The following is a 19006-nucleotide window of genomic DNA, read 5'->3' as shown; positions in this document are numbered from 1 at the left end:
GAAGATTTAGCTTCGGGACCAGGGACCGGGCTTGATCACTCAAGAGATTTTGTATAGCAGAGTTTTATTAAAGTATAAAAAGGGACAGAGAAAGCTTCTGACATAGACATCAGAAGGGGAACAGAGAGTGCCCCCGTTGCTAGTCTGAGCAAGGGAGTTATATACTTTTTTTAATTAGTTATTACAATAAATCAAAAGAATGTCTCAAGGTTGTAAAGATCTTACTAGATCCACTCCCATAATTTACATTTTAAAATAACAGGATTAGCCAGAAGGTTTTCAGGAAGGAGAAACTGTCCTCAAGCAGGATACATTGTTGTTATATAATCCTTAGTACAGAGTTTAAACTGAGCTGTTTGTTATGTAATCATCAGTTCTGGGCTTAAAGAAAAAAACATTTTATGTAACTAAGACTAAGGAATGTAGAGGAAAAAAAAAAAAAAAGATGTTTGTCCTTTCCTCCTCCTTGAGAATTCCAGACCCCTATCTCTGCTTTGAGAGTCCCCGACCCCAGTCTCCTCCTTGGGGACCCCAGACTTCTTATCAACCTCCCTAGAAATTGACTCTCTTAGTAGCCAGTCAAAAAATAACTTCTGATAACACACTGTGGACTCCCTGAGATGAGGCCTGCTGAAAGCCACCCTCTCCACCCTGTTGATCAGACAGGGTGGAGAGGGTTGTGTGTCTTCAGGTGTGCCTCTCCTTATCTTCTTCCCTAGGGCATCTCACACTATGAGTTTCAGCCAAAGATCTCAGACTGCCCTCTAAGGGCTTTCATTTCAAATGTTCTCAAATGAAATTGTTTCTATTTTAATAGAGTGTAAACTGTAGCCCAGACCTGCATTGAGCTCTTACCCAGAGTAGCTGAGTAAATTGGGACAGGTTAGGAAACCTAGGTTAGGAAACCTAAGACTTGAATCATGAATTAATGAGGACATAACCACACAAAGTACATTCTAAAGTGACAGCCAGTCATGCAAGAGGGTGCGCGCGCGTGCACACATACCTGTAACCTGCCCACACTGACTCCTTTCAAAAATTCACATTCCTCTCACAGGACTTTCTCTACCTTCCGCCTTTTACCTCCGAAGACTTGTCATCTCGGTCTTCCCGCCCACCTCCATCATGGCTCCTCCCCTTCTCCTCATCAGTCAAATCTGCCTCCCCCAACTCCACCTCCTGAGTGTAAAGGCTAGAGCTTTCTCCATTTCGTATTCTTCAGAAAACCCCAGCGAATATAAATCTGTATTCTTTGAGGCCCAGGTGTCATCTGGTGAACACAAAGTTGATACCTAGAATTGGGGCGGTGAAAAACAAGATGCAGCTTAAAGAAATTAGACCCACCCTCCCCTAGTTTAAAAATCAACTCTGATGGTTACACAAGGAAAGTCGAAACGTATTCTGGTTCATGGCAGCGTCAATGGATTACATGTTCAGCTTCCTGTGGTGACTACTGGGAATCATGGCGCTCACTGAATAGAGGAAGCGGCATCAAACTTGCTTCTGGTAATACACACGTATAAATGACGTCAGCGTGTGGCAGGTTTCCCCAGACCCAAAATATATCTCATGGTGTTTGGAAAGAGTCAAAGAGAATTTACATTCAGAGCCAAGGTTTTGCTATTTTTCTTCCTTCCCTCCCCGCTCCCCTCCTTCCTTCATTCTTTCTAAAATCCCCCTTTCTTATTTCTTTTCTTCAGACCAAGAAATTCAAAATCCCTGTAGCACGCCCCACCACCCGCAAACCAAGCCGGCGAGGCTCCACCCTCAGTCTGTCTCGGACGAGTGGAGGGTCATCCCCCCAGAGCAGCATGGTCTCCGTGAACCCGGGCTCAGATGAACCTCCAAGTGTGATCACCCAGGCGACAGGCAGCAAGGACATCGAGGACAATGAATCGTCTTCGACCAAGCCTGAAGAAGAGCCTCTCCACGTCAGTAAGTCCTGCCTTTGATCTGACCAGTCTGCGCTGACTCTACCTTGAAGCCAGGCAGCAAGAGCCCCATATGCTTCACCTTTACCCCACTCAGTTAAAGAAGACACAGGTCCTCTAGCCCTGGTCAATTTCCAAGGACCCCTTTGCTTTCCCGCAGTGGAAATCAGAAATAAACTCTAACCTGGGTTACTCTGGACCATTTCTACTTGGGAGACAGCCCATGGTCATCAATTGCTCTTTTTAAAACTTTTAATACTGTATTTTACTTAGCCCAATTTATAAAATATTGTCATTTTAACATGTAATCCTATAAAAAAATATTGATACAGTATTTTATGTTTTCATACTATATTTTTGAAATTCGGTACCTGCTTTTTTAAACAGCTTTATTGAGATATAACTTGGCATACCATAAAATTCACTTGTTTTAAGTATACAGTTCAATGATTCTTTGTAAATTTATAGAGTTGTATAACCATCACCACCATCTGATTGTAGAACATGTCAATCAACCCCAAAGGAAAGCTCATGTCCATTGACAGCCCTCCTTTCCCACCACAAACTTACTTCCTGTCTCTGGAAATGTGCCTTTTCTGGATATTTGATAGAGGAAGTTGTATTACACTGTGACCCCTTTTCCAAGCCTCCTCTGACGCTTTCCCAGTGGCCTCCCTCCTCCGAGTCTAACCAGTTGCCTACTGCAGCCAGTGGCACCTCCCCAAACTCTTTTGGATCCTGCCCTCTTTACTCCTATCTTTTGTCTTAGTTTAGAGATAGGAAGCTAGGGCACATAGGCTAGTTCCTGCCATCCATGTGTTATTTAGCACAGAAGTCTTGGTTTTTTTAAAAAAAAAAAAAAAAAAGTAGGAGTGACTTTTTAAGCTTGAGAGTTTGGACATCGAAATCCTGGCTTTAAAAAACGTTACTGTTTGTGGCAACAGTTGGCCAGCAACCTGTATGAAAATATTCAACTGGAGCTGCCCTTCCTAAGTGGGGCGTATGCTCTTCACTGCAAAGTTTTCCCTGACTTTCCTCTTAATTCTTCATATTTTTACTTGCTTGTATAAGTCATTAAGTGCATGCATGCTCAGTGGTGTCTGACTCTATACAACCCCATGGACTGTAGCCCACCAGGCTCCTCTGCCCACGGGATTCTCCAGGCAAGAATACTGGAGTGGGTAGCCATTCTCTTCTTCAAGGCATCTTCCCAACCCGGGGATTGAAGCCCCAACTCCTGTGTCTTCTGCATTGGCAGGTGGATTCTTTACCATGGAGCCACCTGGGAAGTCCCATTAGGTACTTAATTTTCATTTAATACAACGACATCTCCTTATTTCAGGTAGGAACTTCTTTTGGCTAGGTATGGAGACCTGAAAAATACTAGTTTAAAAAAGATAAAAATTTATTAACTTTTTTTTTTTTTTTGCAGGTTAGAGGTAGTGAAAGTTGCTCAGTTGTGTGCAACTCTCTGCAACCCATGGACTGTACAGTCCATGGAATTCTCCAGGCCAGAATACTGAGAGGGTAGCCATTCCCTCTCCAGGGGATCTTCTCAGCCCAAGGATTAAACCCAGGACTTCCCTGGTGGCTCAGACGGTAAAGCGTCTGTTTACAATGCGGGAGACCCAGGTTCAAGCCCTGGGTTGAGAAGGGGAGAAGGAAATGGCAGTCCACCCCAGTACTATTGCCTGGAAAATCCCATGGACAGAGGAGCCTGGTAGGCTACAGTCTATGGGGTCGCAAAGAGTCGGATACGACTGAGCGACTTCACCTTCACTCCTGTACTGCAGGCAGATTCTTTACTAGCTGAGCCACCAGGGAAGGCCAGATTAGAGATAGGGTGGTTCCAAAAGATCATGAGGGATCCTACTTCCTCCTGTCTTTCTTCTTCACCATGGATCACTTCCTGGTCCAGAATGGCTGCTGGAATGCCAGTCATCAGAGTCACATCCTTGGACGGAAGCAGAAGGAAGTAGGTGAAGTAGAAAAGTGCTCACTTCCAACCGAGTTTAAGCAGTCTTCTCAGAAGCTTCATACAACATTTCTCCTAAAATCTCATTGCCCAGAATTTAGCCACAGGACTTTGTCACAGCATTTAGTCCTTTAGTTGCAAAGGATGTTGGGAAATTGGGGTAATAAATGCTTCCTCCCATGCCCAGCCCCCTCCCCCCAACACACACAGAGTACATATGCATACATATATTTCTGTTACTAAGGAAGAGAGGGGAAAGGAGTGTGAGCTCCCTTCAGGCATGGAACAATGTCTTACTTTCAGCCTGGCGCACGGCAGGTGCACAGAAATGGCTGGGAGATGCATTCCTACCAGAGACCAACATCCAGAGAGAGAGTTCTTCACCCTCCAGCTCCTCACCCTTCTCCTCTATTCATCCCTTAAACTCTGCTGTGTTTGTCAGAGCCTTCACAAAAGTAGATTAATTTCCCAGACTTTCATTGCCTTCTAAAACCTCCTCAAATTGATTCTGAATTCATGAATCCTATTCTGAGAGATACACCATCTGACCAAGGTTTAATTTCCAGGGCTGGCTGCATAATGAAGTCTTTTTAGACACAAATCACTGTGGACAGCGGGCCGTGGCCTCTGTGTGGACTGGTCTCCTCTCAAGTCAGTGATCAGGGGATTCCAGAGAAACTAAAACCCAGGCCGTTCTCTTGGCAGTCTTGAAGCTGCTGGTCTTGAAATTGTTAGAGGAAAAACTCACTTTAGTAACTCAAAAAGAAGGGTCCTGTGGCTTCTACTGTCCCCCCAACCCCTTGAACCAACCCCATACAACAAAAGGACTCCCACTCTTTTCCCCCAAAGGGAGGGTATAGTTGCTCTCAAGTAAGGTTCTTAGACTGGCTGGGGATGGGCAATGGAGGAGGGAATTAGAATTTTTTCTTTAGGGGTGTGGCTTGTCATCCAGAACCAGAGGATGCTGTTGTCTCTGAGCATTGGGTAATGGTGTATCCGTAGCCCTGGGGACTAAGAACTAGGCAGGTTCCTCCAAGTGTGGGCATCTGTCACAGGGCTGTCTTCCTCAGGGAAACTATCTCATGGCGTCTGTACCTTTTGTAAACAAGTCTCTCCTTTCAGGTAGCCTCTGTGGGTAAATGCGGGCCTCACAGCCCCAAGGCTTTGTGCCAGTTCATACACATCCAGCCTCAGCTATGGGATGGATGTACCTCGATGTTGGTGGGCACCATTCCTGCCCAGAGGCATTACTGGCTAGCAGGAAAAAAACAAGCAAACTTCAGTGCCTTAAGTGGCATATGGAGCCGTAGAGGGGATTCTCTGGGAGAGCTGCCCAGTGTGCTGGGTCGCTTTGGGCATTCTCTGGGATCCACCCACTAGACTGATTTGCTTATGAGTAGGGGCAGAAATGGGGGAGCAGAGAAGGGAAGAAAGCCAGAGCTCCCTCAATAACAGGCTTCTGGACACACCACAAGGATGCTGGGATGCATAGCAGGAGGGGAGGTGGGCATGACAAGACAAAAAGGAAGGTCAGAGTCAGGTCAAATGGAACCCTGCCCACAGGATACTAGGAAGGTGAACTGCTTGAGAATGAGGAAGGTGGAGTAGAAAATGGCTAAATGTTGATGATTATCACAGCCCAGATGGCTGAGGGGAGGTCTCTGAGGAGAACAGCCTCTTCCCAGCACCCAGTGATGCGCTCACAAACCAGGCTGGACATGAACGGTCCTGGGAAGCGCTGGCTTCACCCGTCCAGGTATGGCTTTTGAGACTTAGCCCCGAGGCGACTACAGACACAGACTGAAGGAAAGTGTCTCCATTGGCGTTGTGTTCCTTCATCAGTATTCCACATCTAGCTCAGAGCTTTCCAAACCCTTCCTGTTTTTTCTCTCCTTAGTCATTTACTTATTTATTCTGCAAATATTGACAGTGCCTGGATGACAAGCACAGTGCCAGCTACTTACCCATCTGTATCCGTATAAAGCACTTAGAGCTTCTACTCTCCTACTCACCCTGAAGCATGTAGCTTACTCCAGATATATGTTATTTTCCAGCTGTTAAGAGTGTCCATGTACTAGATTCCTGGAGCCGCCTTAACAAAAGACCATGTCCTGGGTGAAAACAGCATTAGTTTATTGTTTCACAATTCTGGAGGTTAGACTCCAAGGTGTCAGCAGGGCTTTGTTTCTTGTGAAATCTGTGTGGAAGAACCCTTCCCTGCCTTTTTTAGCTTTTAGCGGTTGTTGGCATCCTTGACAGTTTGGCTTGTACACGCAGCCACAGTCCAGTCTGCCTCCGTCCTCACATGGCCATCTTCTTCACTTATTACAAAGACACCAATCTGTTGGATTAAGGGCCCACTCTACTTCAACGTGGAGCTTCCCATTTGGTTCTAGTGGTGACGAACCCTCCTGCCCATGCAGGAGACGTAAGAGACACAGGTTTGATCTCTGGATCAGGAAGATCCCCTGGAGGAGAGCATGGCAACCCACTCCAGTATTCTTGCCTGAAGAATCCCATGGACACAGGAACCTGGCTAGCTACAGCCCATGGGGTTGCAAAGAATCAGACACGACTGAAGAGACTTAGCATGCACACATGCCATTCCAGTGTATCCTCATCGTTACTACACCTGCAGCCACCATATTTCCAAATAAAAACATGAATAATTTATATTCTGAGGTACTGAGGATTAGGACTTGAACATTATCTTTTGAGAGAACTCAAGTCAACACACAGTAGTCAGACACAGAGAAATATTTCTACATTGTATAAAAAGCAACAATACTAAGTATGGAAATACAAGTCAACTAGTGTAATGACACAGAGAAGGCAATGGCACCCCACTCCAGTACTCTTGCCTGGAAAATCCCATGGATGGAGGAGCCTGGTAGGCTGTAGTCCATAGGGTGGCTAAGAGTCAGACACGACTGAGCGACTTCACTTTCACTTTTCACTTTCATGCATTGGAGAAGGAAATGGCAACCCACTCCAGTGTTCTTGCCTGGAGAATCCCAGGAACCGGGGAGCCCGTTGGGCTGCCGTCTATGGGGTCACACAGAGTTGGATACAACTGAAGCGACTTAGCAGCAGCAGCAGCAGTGTGATGACGAGTAGGGAGAGCGATGGTGAGCTGGAGAAAGCCCTGAAAGTCTGAAGGCCCCATTAGCACACAACAGTGATGAGCCCCACCTCGGAGTCTTTACAGGGAAGCTGGAGGCCTGGGTGTTTTTATGGGAAAACCACCAGTTTTAACAAGTTTGGGCATTCCAGTCCAATCTGATCCAATCAGCCTATGGGTCACCATTTTGGAACCTCAGGCCTATACAGTAAGAGAAGGTTTTCCCCCATAAGGTGATTTCTTGATTTCTTCTTGGAAGTAGAAGCAGTGCTCTCAGGCTGCAGTAGAGTTCCAGGGGGCAGAGGATGCAGAGAATGGCATGAGACAGGAGGAACAAAGAGCAGCTAAGACCCACAAGGCCTCACAGGCCACAGGGAGGAATCTAGATGGCATTCTAAAGGAGATGGCTGGTCACTGGTAGGAGGCAGAGGAATCATGTTTACAGCCTGTCAGACGTCTAGACCCTGGTCTTATCCTTCTCCAGCTCCCCAGTGCTCCGAAGTGAAGTGAAGTGAAAGTTGCTCATTTGTGTCCAACTGTTTGCGACCCCATGGACTATACAGTCCATGGAATTCTCCAGGCCAGAATACTGGAGTGGGTAGCCTTTCCATTCTCCAGGGGATCTTCCCAACCCAAGGATCGAACCCAAGTCCCCCCATTGCAGGCAGATTCTTTACCAGCTGAGCCACAAGGGAAGCCCAAGAATACTGGAATGGGTAGCCTATCCCTTCTCCAGTGGATCTTCTCAACCCAGGAATCAAACCAGAGTCTCCTGCATTGCAGGTGGATTCTTTACCAACTGAGCTATCAGGTGCCAGTGCTCCAAAGCCAAGGTGATATCAGGCTGGGAGCTGGGCCCTGACCTGCACAGTCCTGTCTCACAGGCACCCTGCAGACAGTGACTTCTTGTGTTCCCATCAGATCTGCAGAAGCTCCTAGAGATGGTTCGGGAAGATGCCCGGAGAACAATCACCATGGAAAACGAGATGCAAAGACAGGCACCCAGGTATATTCTCCTGCTACCTGGTCAAATAAAGGATGTCAGCATCAGAGTGATATCATTCAGGCCAGCAGTGCCCCGTGGTTGAACATTTTCTCTGTGACAAGTGCTGAACCGTATACTTTGTTCACATATATCACCTCCCTGAGTCCTTCCAACATCCCCACAAGGTAGGTACTGTTGTCTGTATTTTACAAATAAGGAAATGAGGTTCAGAGAGGGTAAGGAACTTGTTTCAGGTCACCCAGCTAACAAATGGTAAGGCGACAACTCAAATCTGCAACTTTCTTATTCCAAAAACTTTTCCTTTAACTACTACGCTGCCCTTCTTCCCAGGAGCCCAAAGGTTATTCATTCATTCTTTTAGTGAGTATTTATGAATATGGATGGACCAACTGTACTTATTATCGCAGGAAGTGTTATGAAAGAAATCTCAGACCTGTAAGAGGAAGTAATAGGAGCATCTGATCTCGTCTGGGATGGGGATCAGAGAAGCTCCCTCCAAGGAGGAAACTTTGAGCTGAGATTTTGGATGAAGCATGAAGAAGAGCTAGCTAGCCCGAGTTACTAGAGGAGCAGGGAGAGTGGGCAAGGGGAGTGAATATTGCAGGCATGCATGTGCAGACATGCTCAGAACGGACCGAAATGCAGCCAGAATGGGGTGGGGAGAGGTATACGTCCGCTGAGACCTTGGAAGCCACCTCTAGGATTCTGATTTCTAACCATGGAGCAAAAAGAATCCCTTTGAAGTTTCGAGCTGACAGACAGCCAATGTAATTGGCTCAGAGCGTCAGGACTTGAACCCGAGGTGTCCTCCTTCCAGCGGAAAGCCCCAGGCACTGGATGTCTGACCCTCTAAAAGCCTTGGAGACCATGCAGGCTAGACCTGAAGCTCCCTTCCCAAGCGTGGATCCCTCTGAGTAAGCAAATTACTTCCCGAGAATAAATGAGGCACGAGAGAGGTTCATCATCGCCTTCAGCCTACTAGGATGCCGGCTATGACTTATTGGTTATTGTTATTACCATAATTACAGTTCACCAAGCACGCTCACATGCGTCTCACCCGCCTCTGCTTGTTCATGATGAATTGGCGGCTGCTGCTGCTTCAGCTTGCTTCGGGGCCCTGAAGGGTGGCTCTGAAGGCACGCGGCGACAGTGTTGGCCCTTACGGCCCCAGCCTCTTTGCCTGACTTATCAGCATCAAAGACAGACGACAGTGATGAAGCATCAGCTCAAGAAGCTCCTTCCCTGTGTGAGCACTCACATCATGAACACTGGCTTTGGAATCAGACTGACGTGGGCTCAAGACGTAGTGCCTTTGAACAAGTCCCTCAGCCTTTCTCTAAACCTTAGTTTTCTCATCTGTAGAATGAGCTTGTGTATCATCCAGGCATTGGCAGTGGGACCAAGCAGAGGAGGGTTGAGCTCTATTTCCATGAGTTAATGGCTGTGTGCTGTTGAGCAAGTTGCTTCACCTCTCTGAGCCTGATTCCAATTCTGTTAAATGAGGCTCCTTAATAACCTATCCCAAAGGGCTGCAATGAGAATTAAATGATAATTTCCTGGTAAAGTGTTTTCATTATTATGGAAATAATGTCTACGCCACCAAGTCACATTAAGCATTTAGTGAGATGATGCATTTAACATATTAGCGTGTGCCTGGCATATTGTAAGCATGTAAAGATTGGTGACAGTGGAGGTGGTGGCTGCTTTGATTTCATGTGCAGTGTCCTGGGGAACCTTTGCAGCACTTTGCTGAGACAGATGGATTAACCAGTGCCCAATTCCTTTGTCCCATCTCATAGATGGAGAAGGATGACTCGCTTCAGGCACTCAAAGACTAAACCACACGGGAACCTGGTTCTCACAAAACTCTTCACCTGGCCGCTGCATTCACTTTAATGATAAAATAACCATGGTTACAGTGCAAGAACCTGTTGAAATTTCCCATCTGCTTCCATTCCTCTAGGAGAAAAGTCTCCCTAATCTCTCACAAAGACAGCAAATATTGGAGGCTTCTCTGCAGAGCTGCACAGAGACAGTTAGGGAAAGCTGCAGGTTTTCTTTTGCCTGATTCACTTTAAAAATGTGGATTCCTGTTTCACTTTAGACACCAAATCTGCTCCCATCAAGACAGACATAGAGTTCTGGGCTTATTAGAAACCCCTGAAAGCCTGCCTTTCCAGCCCCGAGCCTCAAGGGCCAGACTGCCCTTTGGTCCCATGTCTTCGTGTGTTCAGACTGATATAACAAAAAATACCGTAAACTGAGGGGCTTGTGAACAACATTTATTTTGCACAGTTCTGGAGGCTGGAAGGTCCTGGATCCAGATGCCAGTAGATTCAGTGTCCAGCAAGGACTCTCTTCTTCATAGACAGCTGCCTCCTCACGTGGTAGAAAGAACAAGCTAGTTCTCCAGGGTCTGTTTTACAAGAGCATCAGTTTCAATCATTAGGGCTCCCCCATCATGATCTAATCACCTCCCAAAGGCCACCACCTCCTAACAGCATCCTCTGAAAGGTTAGGATTCAACATATGAATTTGGTGGGCGGGTAGAGGGGCACTAGTAGTACCATAAACATTCAGATCATAACATTGTTTAGGAAGATGACCTTTTCTAAAAATCCTCTAACAGTCTTTCCCAAACATTCTGAAGATCAGAATCAGCTGGGGCACTTGTGAAAACCACAGATTTATGGTCTTCATCCCAGACACGCTGAACCAAAATCCCTAGAGGAAACCATATTTTTTAACAAGCACTTTGAGCAGGCATTGTTTCATGGTGTGTCAGGAAATTCTAAGGTTTTCAAAGTATGTTCTCTGCGAACCCAAGTCAGAAGACTGTATGCATGTGTGTGTGTGTGCAGCTTTGGGGTCCCACTCCAGACCTAATGTTTCCAGATCTCTAGGAATGTGGCTCAGGAGTTTACACTTGCATTCTGAGCCGTTCCTCCAGGTGACTCATATGCCCTCCTATAGAACCTAGGATCCCCACTGTAGATGAGCACCCTCCGTTCTCCCATGGATGTTTACTGCCTCAGAGCATCATATGTTCAGAGCCTTATTAAGTGACTCATCTTGCTTTGCAGCATCTTGTCAGTGCTCAGACAAAACAAGAGCGATTCTGCCTATAAGGACATGCAGACCACCCGCAAATCAAGGTAGGAAGGCGTGGGGCCCTAGCAGGTAAGTCAGGAGGCAACACACAGTTCCAGGGGGCATTGCAGAGACACCCTCACCAGACTGTGGGAAGGGGGGCAAGGAAGGGATCTTCTTCCTTCTTCACTGGAAATAAGTTACTTGACTCCCAGGGCTTGGTGGTGAGTATTCAGCCGTTACTTCCCAACAATCGTGTGCCATAAAGTTAGTCTTCTCTGGTAGTGGAGAGATGAAGGGGGGAGGGTGTGTCTTGGAACTACCCCTTCCCTCTTTACTCAGGTGACTTGTAATGGGGCAGGGCAGGTCTGCCCCCAATTTACTTGTTCATCTAGAGAATACTTCTCAGTCCCCACTATGTCCCAGGAGCTATGCTCGGCTCTTTTGAGATTCAGCAGCAAACAAGACAGATGCAGTCTGCCCTGTGGGTAGAGCCCACTATCTGGTCTGGTATCATAACTCCTTCTGTGAAATAGACTCTTTGACCATCCAAGAAAGCTTATGGATTCCTTTCAGCAAAATGCTTCCAAATGCAGACTATAAACTATAGAAGTTTACAAAGAAATCTATAGTAATATTGATTACAATATTGTAACCAATATGAGATATATAGTCATCTGTGAGCTTCATCAGCAATGCCTTATACAATAAGACATAGCAGCAGCTCTGATAACTACTATAATTTTGGATTAGTGTCAAGTGTAAATGATTTTTCAAAGTATCTCCCATAATTTTAATGTGATGTATAAAAACCTGTGATTTCCATTTCTGTGAAAGGCTAAAGATGCAACCTGTTGGTTTTTTTTTTTTTTTTTTCCATCTGCATTCTTGGACTCCTTGAATCCTGCCAGTGGTTAAGAGCTACTGTTCTAATGGGAGAGTCATGCATTTATCAAATAATCCCACAGAGATAGTTGTGTAATCATGACCATAAATAGCATTCTGAAGGAGAATTATGGAGGATTAGGTGAATGTTGAGCACCAGGACTCTAACCAAGGCTGAGTCTGACATTTAAGCTAGGACCTGAGGGAAAAAGAAGAATTAGCTAGTCTGTGGCTGGGAACAGTAGGATCTGAAATCTGCATTCATTCTGAGCAGTTTCTCCAGGTGATTCCTGTGCCTTCCCATAGAACCTAGGATCCGTGCTGTGGAGGGAATAGAAGGAATAGCATTCCAAACAGAGGGAACAGATGTGCAAAGGGTCTGCGGCAGGAGGAAGCTTAGAGGCACTAAGCAAAGACCAGTAGGGCTGAAATTCAAGGAGGGTCAAGGAAAGGATTGACTGAGACAGGCAGAAGGGGCCTTTGTTGTTGTTGTTTTTAATCACAGCTAATAACACTACTTCCTTCACTTCCTGCCTCCCCCTGAGTCACACTATCAGCTCTAGAAGAGAGCCATCTATAGGAGGAAGGTCAAAGCCCACTTGCTCCCCCAAAGAATTCACCAGCAGAGGTAGGGGCAGCTGGTTGGAATCCAAATGCAGTACCTTCTGGGTATTATTACCAGGGCTCTGGTCTCTAGCTAGATGGGATAAGGGTTTGCTCCATCACCTGCCAGACCTGAGACCTCTGGGTCCAGTCCCATGAGCCTCTGGGAAAAGCAGCAAAGGCCGGGCCCTTTCCTGTGGGGAGGGGTCTGAGAAATGACTGGCCTCCCTGAAGAAGTCCAACATGTCACAGAGCAGGAAGGGGAGGATTTGCCACACATCACAGGCATAAGGAAAATAGTTTCACTCTCTAGAATCACACAGATAAAGCAGTCAAGTCAGTGTCTCAAATGTTGGGAAGACACAAAGTGGGGCAGATGTATGAGAGAAGATGCTGGACACGGGTGCTGAAGGCCCAGGTCACTGGAGGAGGACCTAGCAGAAGGTATGGGGGGACAGGGATGAGCAAAGAGCTTCACCCCATCTAGGGACCCCAGCCAGGCAGTCACAGGAGGGAGCAGCCACTTAAGGAATTCAGTCACCTCCCAACCTAGAAAGGGTCAAACGGCACCAGGAGTTGCCTGATCACAGATGAGGAAACTGACGCTCCAGAGCAGAGGCGCTTCTCCACAGCCCAGGAGTAGACAGTGCCAGGGCTGGGCTCTGAACCCAGCTCTGCCTGTCTCCCAAATTGAGTGAAATGGGTGTTCAGCACCAGGGTCCAGTTCAGATAAGAGAATCCTTGGATGAAGAGGCAGCCTGGGGCTGGGACCACCCCAGACAGCATGACCAGGAGGACTTGCCCCTCCCCAGATCTGCACTCAACCCCAGGAGAAGCTCAAACAGAGAGGAGGATGGGAGTGTCCACAGTGAACCTGTCCTCCAGGTGGAGAGACTGATTTTATAAAGAAGAAGCTGGCTTCCTGAAAACTTGTCATCCCAATAAAATGCCGAGGCAGTAGGCCACCACTGGACTACGAGAGTCAGAGCAGCACTTGCTCTCGGCCATGAGATTGGGCAGGATTTGGGCAGCTGGGGAAGAAACAAGGAAGACTCTCCAAGCAGAGTGTCCAGTGGGAGCAAAGACCAAAGTGTGGGGAAAATACGCAGTTCTATCAAATGCCTTGATTAGAACCACCACACTCACCTGAGGCTGGCAGATGTCATGGGGGCCCTGAGTCACCCTTTGGGGGGAAATCAGACTCCAGGCAACATGAAACCATTTTTCTGTGTCTCAGTGATAGATCCAGCAGTACAAGCGGGGACAGCCACTCCCAGGTGCTCCAGAAGAAGCTTAAAAGGTATGCCAGGTGGGCAACAGAAGGTGCCAGGCAAGAGGGACTGTGGCAACTGCAGCCCCCATCTTCCCAGGGATATAGAAATAATCCAGTGCCAACCGAACTCCCTGAAGCCATAGATACAACTGAAGGACAAAGGACTCCCAGGGCAAGGGGCTTATAGCCAAGATGTGGAGCAACCCATGCAGACAGTGGCAACAGATCCTTCCTCCATGCTGGCTCTTGTTGTTGTTCACTCAGTCCTGTCTGACTCTCTTCAACCCCATGAACTGCAGCACGCCAGGCTCCCTGTCCTTCACTGTCTCCCGGAGTTTGCTCAAACTCATGTCCATTGAGTCGATGATACCATCCAACCATTTCATCCTCTGTTGCCCCCCTTCTCCCTCTGCCCTCAATCTTTCCCAGCATCAGGGTCTTTTCAAATGAGTCAGCTCTTCGCATCAGGTGGCCAAAGTGTTCGAGCTTCAGCTTCAGCATCAGTCCTTGCAAAGAATATTCAGGGTTGATTTCCCTTAGGATTGACTTGTTTGATCCTCTTGCTGTTCAAGGGACTCTCAAGAGTCTTCTCCAGCACTACAGTTCAAAAGTGCTATATTCATTAGTGGTTATTCCTCAAAACTAGTTCTGTGAGGCAGGGGTACTGTCCCATTCTACAAGGAAACAGTCTGAAACCTGGCCAGATGAAACGTCTCACCAGAGGCCACATAGCTAAAATGTGGTGGTAGGCAGTTTGAACCTGAATCTCCCACCTCCCAGCTCAAGGTTCTATTTTCATCTCACTGTCCTTAGCACTTGCTGAGCTAAAGTGACCAGATGTCTCATCATGGGCTCATGTAATAATGCCTGAGTCACCAGTCCAACATTGTTGGGAAGGTCTGTTATTGCCTACATCCAGGGGAATGCTGAGGGAGGTCCCAGGTGAGGCTGGAGAACCTGGCTGTGTATTATTGCAAAGCACCTTGGGCCCCCAGGGATGCATCTGTCCCTTGGGCTTGGTCCCCTAAGCCCATCTTATCTGTGTCCACAGCCGTGCCAACCGTGACATCATCCAGTACAAGAGTGGGGTGTGTAACACCATGAGGGCCAAGTTTTACAGCGTGGCCCAGGAGGCTGGCTTCTGTCTACAGGATAAGATGGAAATCCTCATGAAGTAAGAGCACACGTGTATCCATTCACTCAAAGGACATTCATCTGGCACTTAGTATATAACCACCAGATGCTTGGTGTTGGGACGATAACAGGGAATGAGAAGGACATGTTCCCTGCCCTCAGGGAGCTTATAGTCTCCTGGAAAATATGGGCAGAGACAAAACAGCTGAACTGATAGATTTATAGGTACAATTTATAGTCACTGCTCCACAGTAAGGGAAAAGGGCTCTAGGAGAAGGAGTGAAACCATGAGGACCTAATGCAGACTGGTAATCCAGCAAGACCTCTCTAAGGAGGTGGCGTTAAGGCTGAACCCTGACAAGTTGAAATTTATCTCAGAGACTTTGTTCACTTGTGCTCAGTCACTTAGTCATGTTCGACTCTGCGGCCCCTTGGACTGTAGCCCACCAGCTTCTGCTTCCTCTGCCCGTGGAATTCTCCAGGCAAGAATACTGGAGTGGAGTGCCATTTCCTTCTGCAGGGGATCTTCCTGACCCAGCTCATGAACCAAACCCTAAAATGCTGGGAGAAAAGGGGTGGAAAAGGTAGAGATAAGGCTGGAAGTTGTCATAGGGGCTGAACAATCCAGAGCCTTAGGGGGTAAGTCACTCAAAGGACTTTATTCTGAGTAAGTGGAAAGCCATCGAAATGTGTATATGGTTGACGGCATGGTTATATTTGTAATATAGTCTCTTTGGAGAGAGAAGATATATGCACAAGATGATGAAGGGCATGAGGAGGAGAGGAACCAACATGAGTTAAACACCTGCTGTGAGTCAGCACTAAGCTCAGCACTATACACGCATTATCATTTACTCCTCACCCCTGGGATCTAGGAATAATTATTTTCCTCCATCTTATCGATGAGAAAACGGGAAAGACAATCAAAAGTAGAGAGAGAATGAGGACTGATTAAAAAGTGGACTGGGTTTGGTAAGACAATGAGCATTTCAGGACCTTGGAGAGAGCTGTGGCTTCTTATGCCCAAAGCCCGCTGGTATCTTACAGGGTAGCTGAGAGGGTTAAGAAGGACCTCAAGAAGGAAAAGGTGTTTAACTCAGATCTCTGAGGGCAGCTAGGAAGGTAAAAGAAAAAAAAGTATCTGATTCATCTTCCTCTTTCTCATACCATCTGTGATGCAGGCGCCAAGAAGAAAGAGGTATCCAGAAGTTCCTCTCTTTCAACCTTGTCTCAAATTTCCAAAAGGATATAGCCAAAATGAGACACCAAGTCTCCACGGTAAAAGCCGATGCAGAAGAAATTGCAGACCACTGGTAAAGATCCTGAGAGCCAGATAAGGCAGTCCCTGGGAAGGGTAAAGGCGTACTGGTGTTACAAAGTTACATTCAATCCCATTATCCTCAAGGCAGAGAGGCATCACTCCAAAACTGTCCTGGGGCCCCAGGAGGGCCCCCGTCCCAAAACAGGCTATATCCAGAGTATAATCAGGCAAGAAACCCCACAGTTCCTGAGCCACAGATAATCTACCTAGCTGCACTCTCCATATTTACCTTCTGTTTGCTTCAGCTTGCAAATATAGACTCACTTGCCAACCCTTATAAGAGAAGCAGAAGAGGCAAATCAATCTGAAAATACCAACAGATCCTGAGGTCTGTGGGGGGAGAACTATATTCCCCAAATAACTTAACTCTTAATGATACAAAGCCAGACAGGCATACCTCAAGAACACTGTGCCCCCAGCACAGGGGTGATAATAAATACAACACAAAATATTGCAAATTGAGTGATTCCTGGATGGTAGACACCCCTCCTAAGCACTTTTCATGAATTATCTATTTTATTCCCCACAAAAATCCTGAAGGGTACATATTACTCCCCACTTTACAAATCAGGAAACTTTAGGATTTAAACCCCTGTCTGACCTGTCTCTATACTTATCTGCAATATAAAATTGGAGTCTGATTTCCCACACCTCCATCCTGTCAGGGTGAGTAAATCAAGATCTTAGAGTAAGATAGGAAAGCCTAAAAATGTACCAAGAATCCCTTCAACAGTTTTAATAATGCAGAATGGGAGCTTACAAAGAGATCAGAATAAATATATAAACATACATCACAAATATAAAGCAGTATGAGCAGCCACAATGTATGATGGATGATCAAGTTTTTATTCAACTTTTTCTATAATCAGGGGAAAAACCCATTTTCCACGAGATAACACCCCTACCTTCACCCACACCTGAACCCCTAGGTTAGAACCTACCTTTTCCCCACTGTCTCAAGGACACATTCCCAAACTACCTTCACATGCTGTCATAACATTAATTTTTTTTGTTCAGTCAGTCATGTCCAACCCTTTGCAACCCCATGGACTGAGGCACGCCAGGCTTCCCTGTCCTTCACCTTCTCCCAGAGTTTGCTCAAACTCACGTCCATTGAGTCAATGATGCCATCCAACCATCTCATCCTCTGTCCCTCCCTTCTCCTCCTGCCCTCAATCTTTCCCAGCATCAGGGTCTTTTCCAGTGAGAAGGCTCTTTGCATCCAGTGGCCGAAGTAGGTTCTTAAAACCCACTGAAACACCAAAATCATGGCCCCTGATTGTTCATTTTCAGGAACATGGAAAATACACATACACAGACACATGTCCTCAGCAGCTGGTGTGTGAGAACCTCTTGCATCCTAGAAGGTATCCCACAAGTGTGTCCATGTCCTCCTTGGCTCAATTAACTCTCGAAGAGTAGCTTCAGAACCCCAGTATTTTTCCTTCCTTATAACTTTAAACATTGTCCGCTTGGCAGAAGAATCATCAATGCCTGTCTTTAAAACATGCCCTTAATTTTCGTTGCCATTGTTGTTTAGTTTCTAAGACATATCTGACTCTTTTTGGCCCCATGGACTGTAACCCACTGGGCTCCTCTGTCCATGGGATTTCCCAGGCAAGAATACTGGAGTGGGTTGCATTCCCTTCTCCAGGGGATCTTCCCATCCCAGGGACTGAATCTGTGTCTCCTGCATTACAGGTGGATTCTTACTGCTGAGCCACTGTACAAATCATGACTCTGGTTTTTACTATCCCTAAAAACAAAGACTTGCCTGATCTGTGGACACTTTACATTGAGTAGGGAGGAAAGTTCCCCAGATGAAGACTGTTGCTACCCTGGAGACATCCCAGGAGTGGTGGAGAGAGAGAGTGGAGATGAGGTCCTTTGGGTGCCCAGACCATCTGCCAGCAGTTTCCTAACTGATCCTCTCCCTTTGGAATTGAAGGTACTTTGACCTGCTGTCCAAACTCCCTGAGGATCTGAAGAATTTCCGCCCTGCAAGGAAGATCCTGGCAAAACTGCAGAAGTTTGGGGAAAACCTGGACCTGAGGATCCGACCCCATGTCCTCCTAAAGGTGCTCCAGGAGCTGAGAGCCTGGGAACTGTGCTCCCCGGACATTGCAGTGGCCATTGAGGTGACGAGCACTTCCTTTCCCTCATAACACCCCAGACACACTCATTCTGGCCTCTCAACATCCAGGCACTGTTGAAGTTTTGCAGTTCAGTTCAGTCGCTCAGTCGTGTCCAACTCTTCACAACCCCATGAATCACAGCACGCCAGGCCTCCCTACCATCACCAACTCCCAGAGTTTACTCAGACTCATGTCCATCGAGTCGGTGATGCCATCCAGCCATCTCATCCTCTGTCATCCCCTTCTCCTCCTGCCCCTAATCCCTCCCAGCATCAGGGTCTTTTCCAATGAGTCAACTCTTCTCATGAGGTGGCCAAAGTATTGGAGTTTCAGCTTTAGCCTCAGTCCTTCCAAAGAACACCCAGGACTGATCTCCTTTAGAATGGACTAGTTGGATCTCCTTGAAGTCCAAGGGACTCTCAAGAGCCTTCTCCAACACCACAGTTCAAAAGCATCAATTCTTCAGCGCTCAGCTTTCTTCACAGTACAACTCTCACATCCATACATGACCACTGGAAAAACCATAGCCTTG

General features: G+C 46.8%; 1 protein-coding gene across 9 annotated transcripts in view; it reads left to right on the top strand.

Annotated features, from left to right (window-relative positions):
• CCDC60 (coiled-coil domain containing 60) overlaps positions 1-19006 on the top strand; it is a 176796-nt gene that overhangs the window by 148222 nt on the left and 9568 nt on the right. For all 9 annotated transcript variants that reach the window (XR_009730381.1, XR_009730379.1, XR_009730380.1 and 6 more), the window contains 7 exons: positions 1701-1935; positions 7949-8033; positions 11117-11188; positions 13849-13911; positions 14936-15058; positions 16200-16331; positions 18288-18477. Coding sequence is in view for 6 of the 9 variants with exons in the window: in XM_061384841.1 (XP_061240825.1) it covers positions 1701-1935; positions 7949-8033; positions 11117-11188; positions 13849-13911; positions 14936-15058; positions 16200-16331; positions 18288-18477 (900 nt within the window). In the remaining 3 variants the exon portion in view is untranslated. The remainder of the gene's footprint in view (positions 1-1700; positions 1936-7948; positions 8034-11116; positions 11189-13848; positions 13912-14935; positions 15059-16199; positions 16332-18287; positions 18478-19006) is intronic.

The sequence above is a fragment of the Bos javanicus genome, chromosome 17 (assembly GCF_032452875.1).
Source record: "Bos javanicus breed banteng chromosome 17, ARS-OSU_banteng_1.0, whole genome shotgun sequence".
Lineage (NCBI taxonomy): Eukaryota > Metazoa > Chordata > Mammalia > Artiodactyla > Bovidae > Bos > Bos javanicus.
Note: the sequence above shows the minus strand (reverse complement) of the source record. Positions and strands in the feature narration are given on the sequence as shown.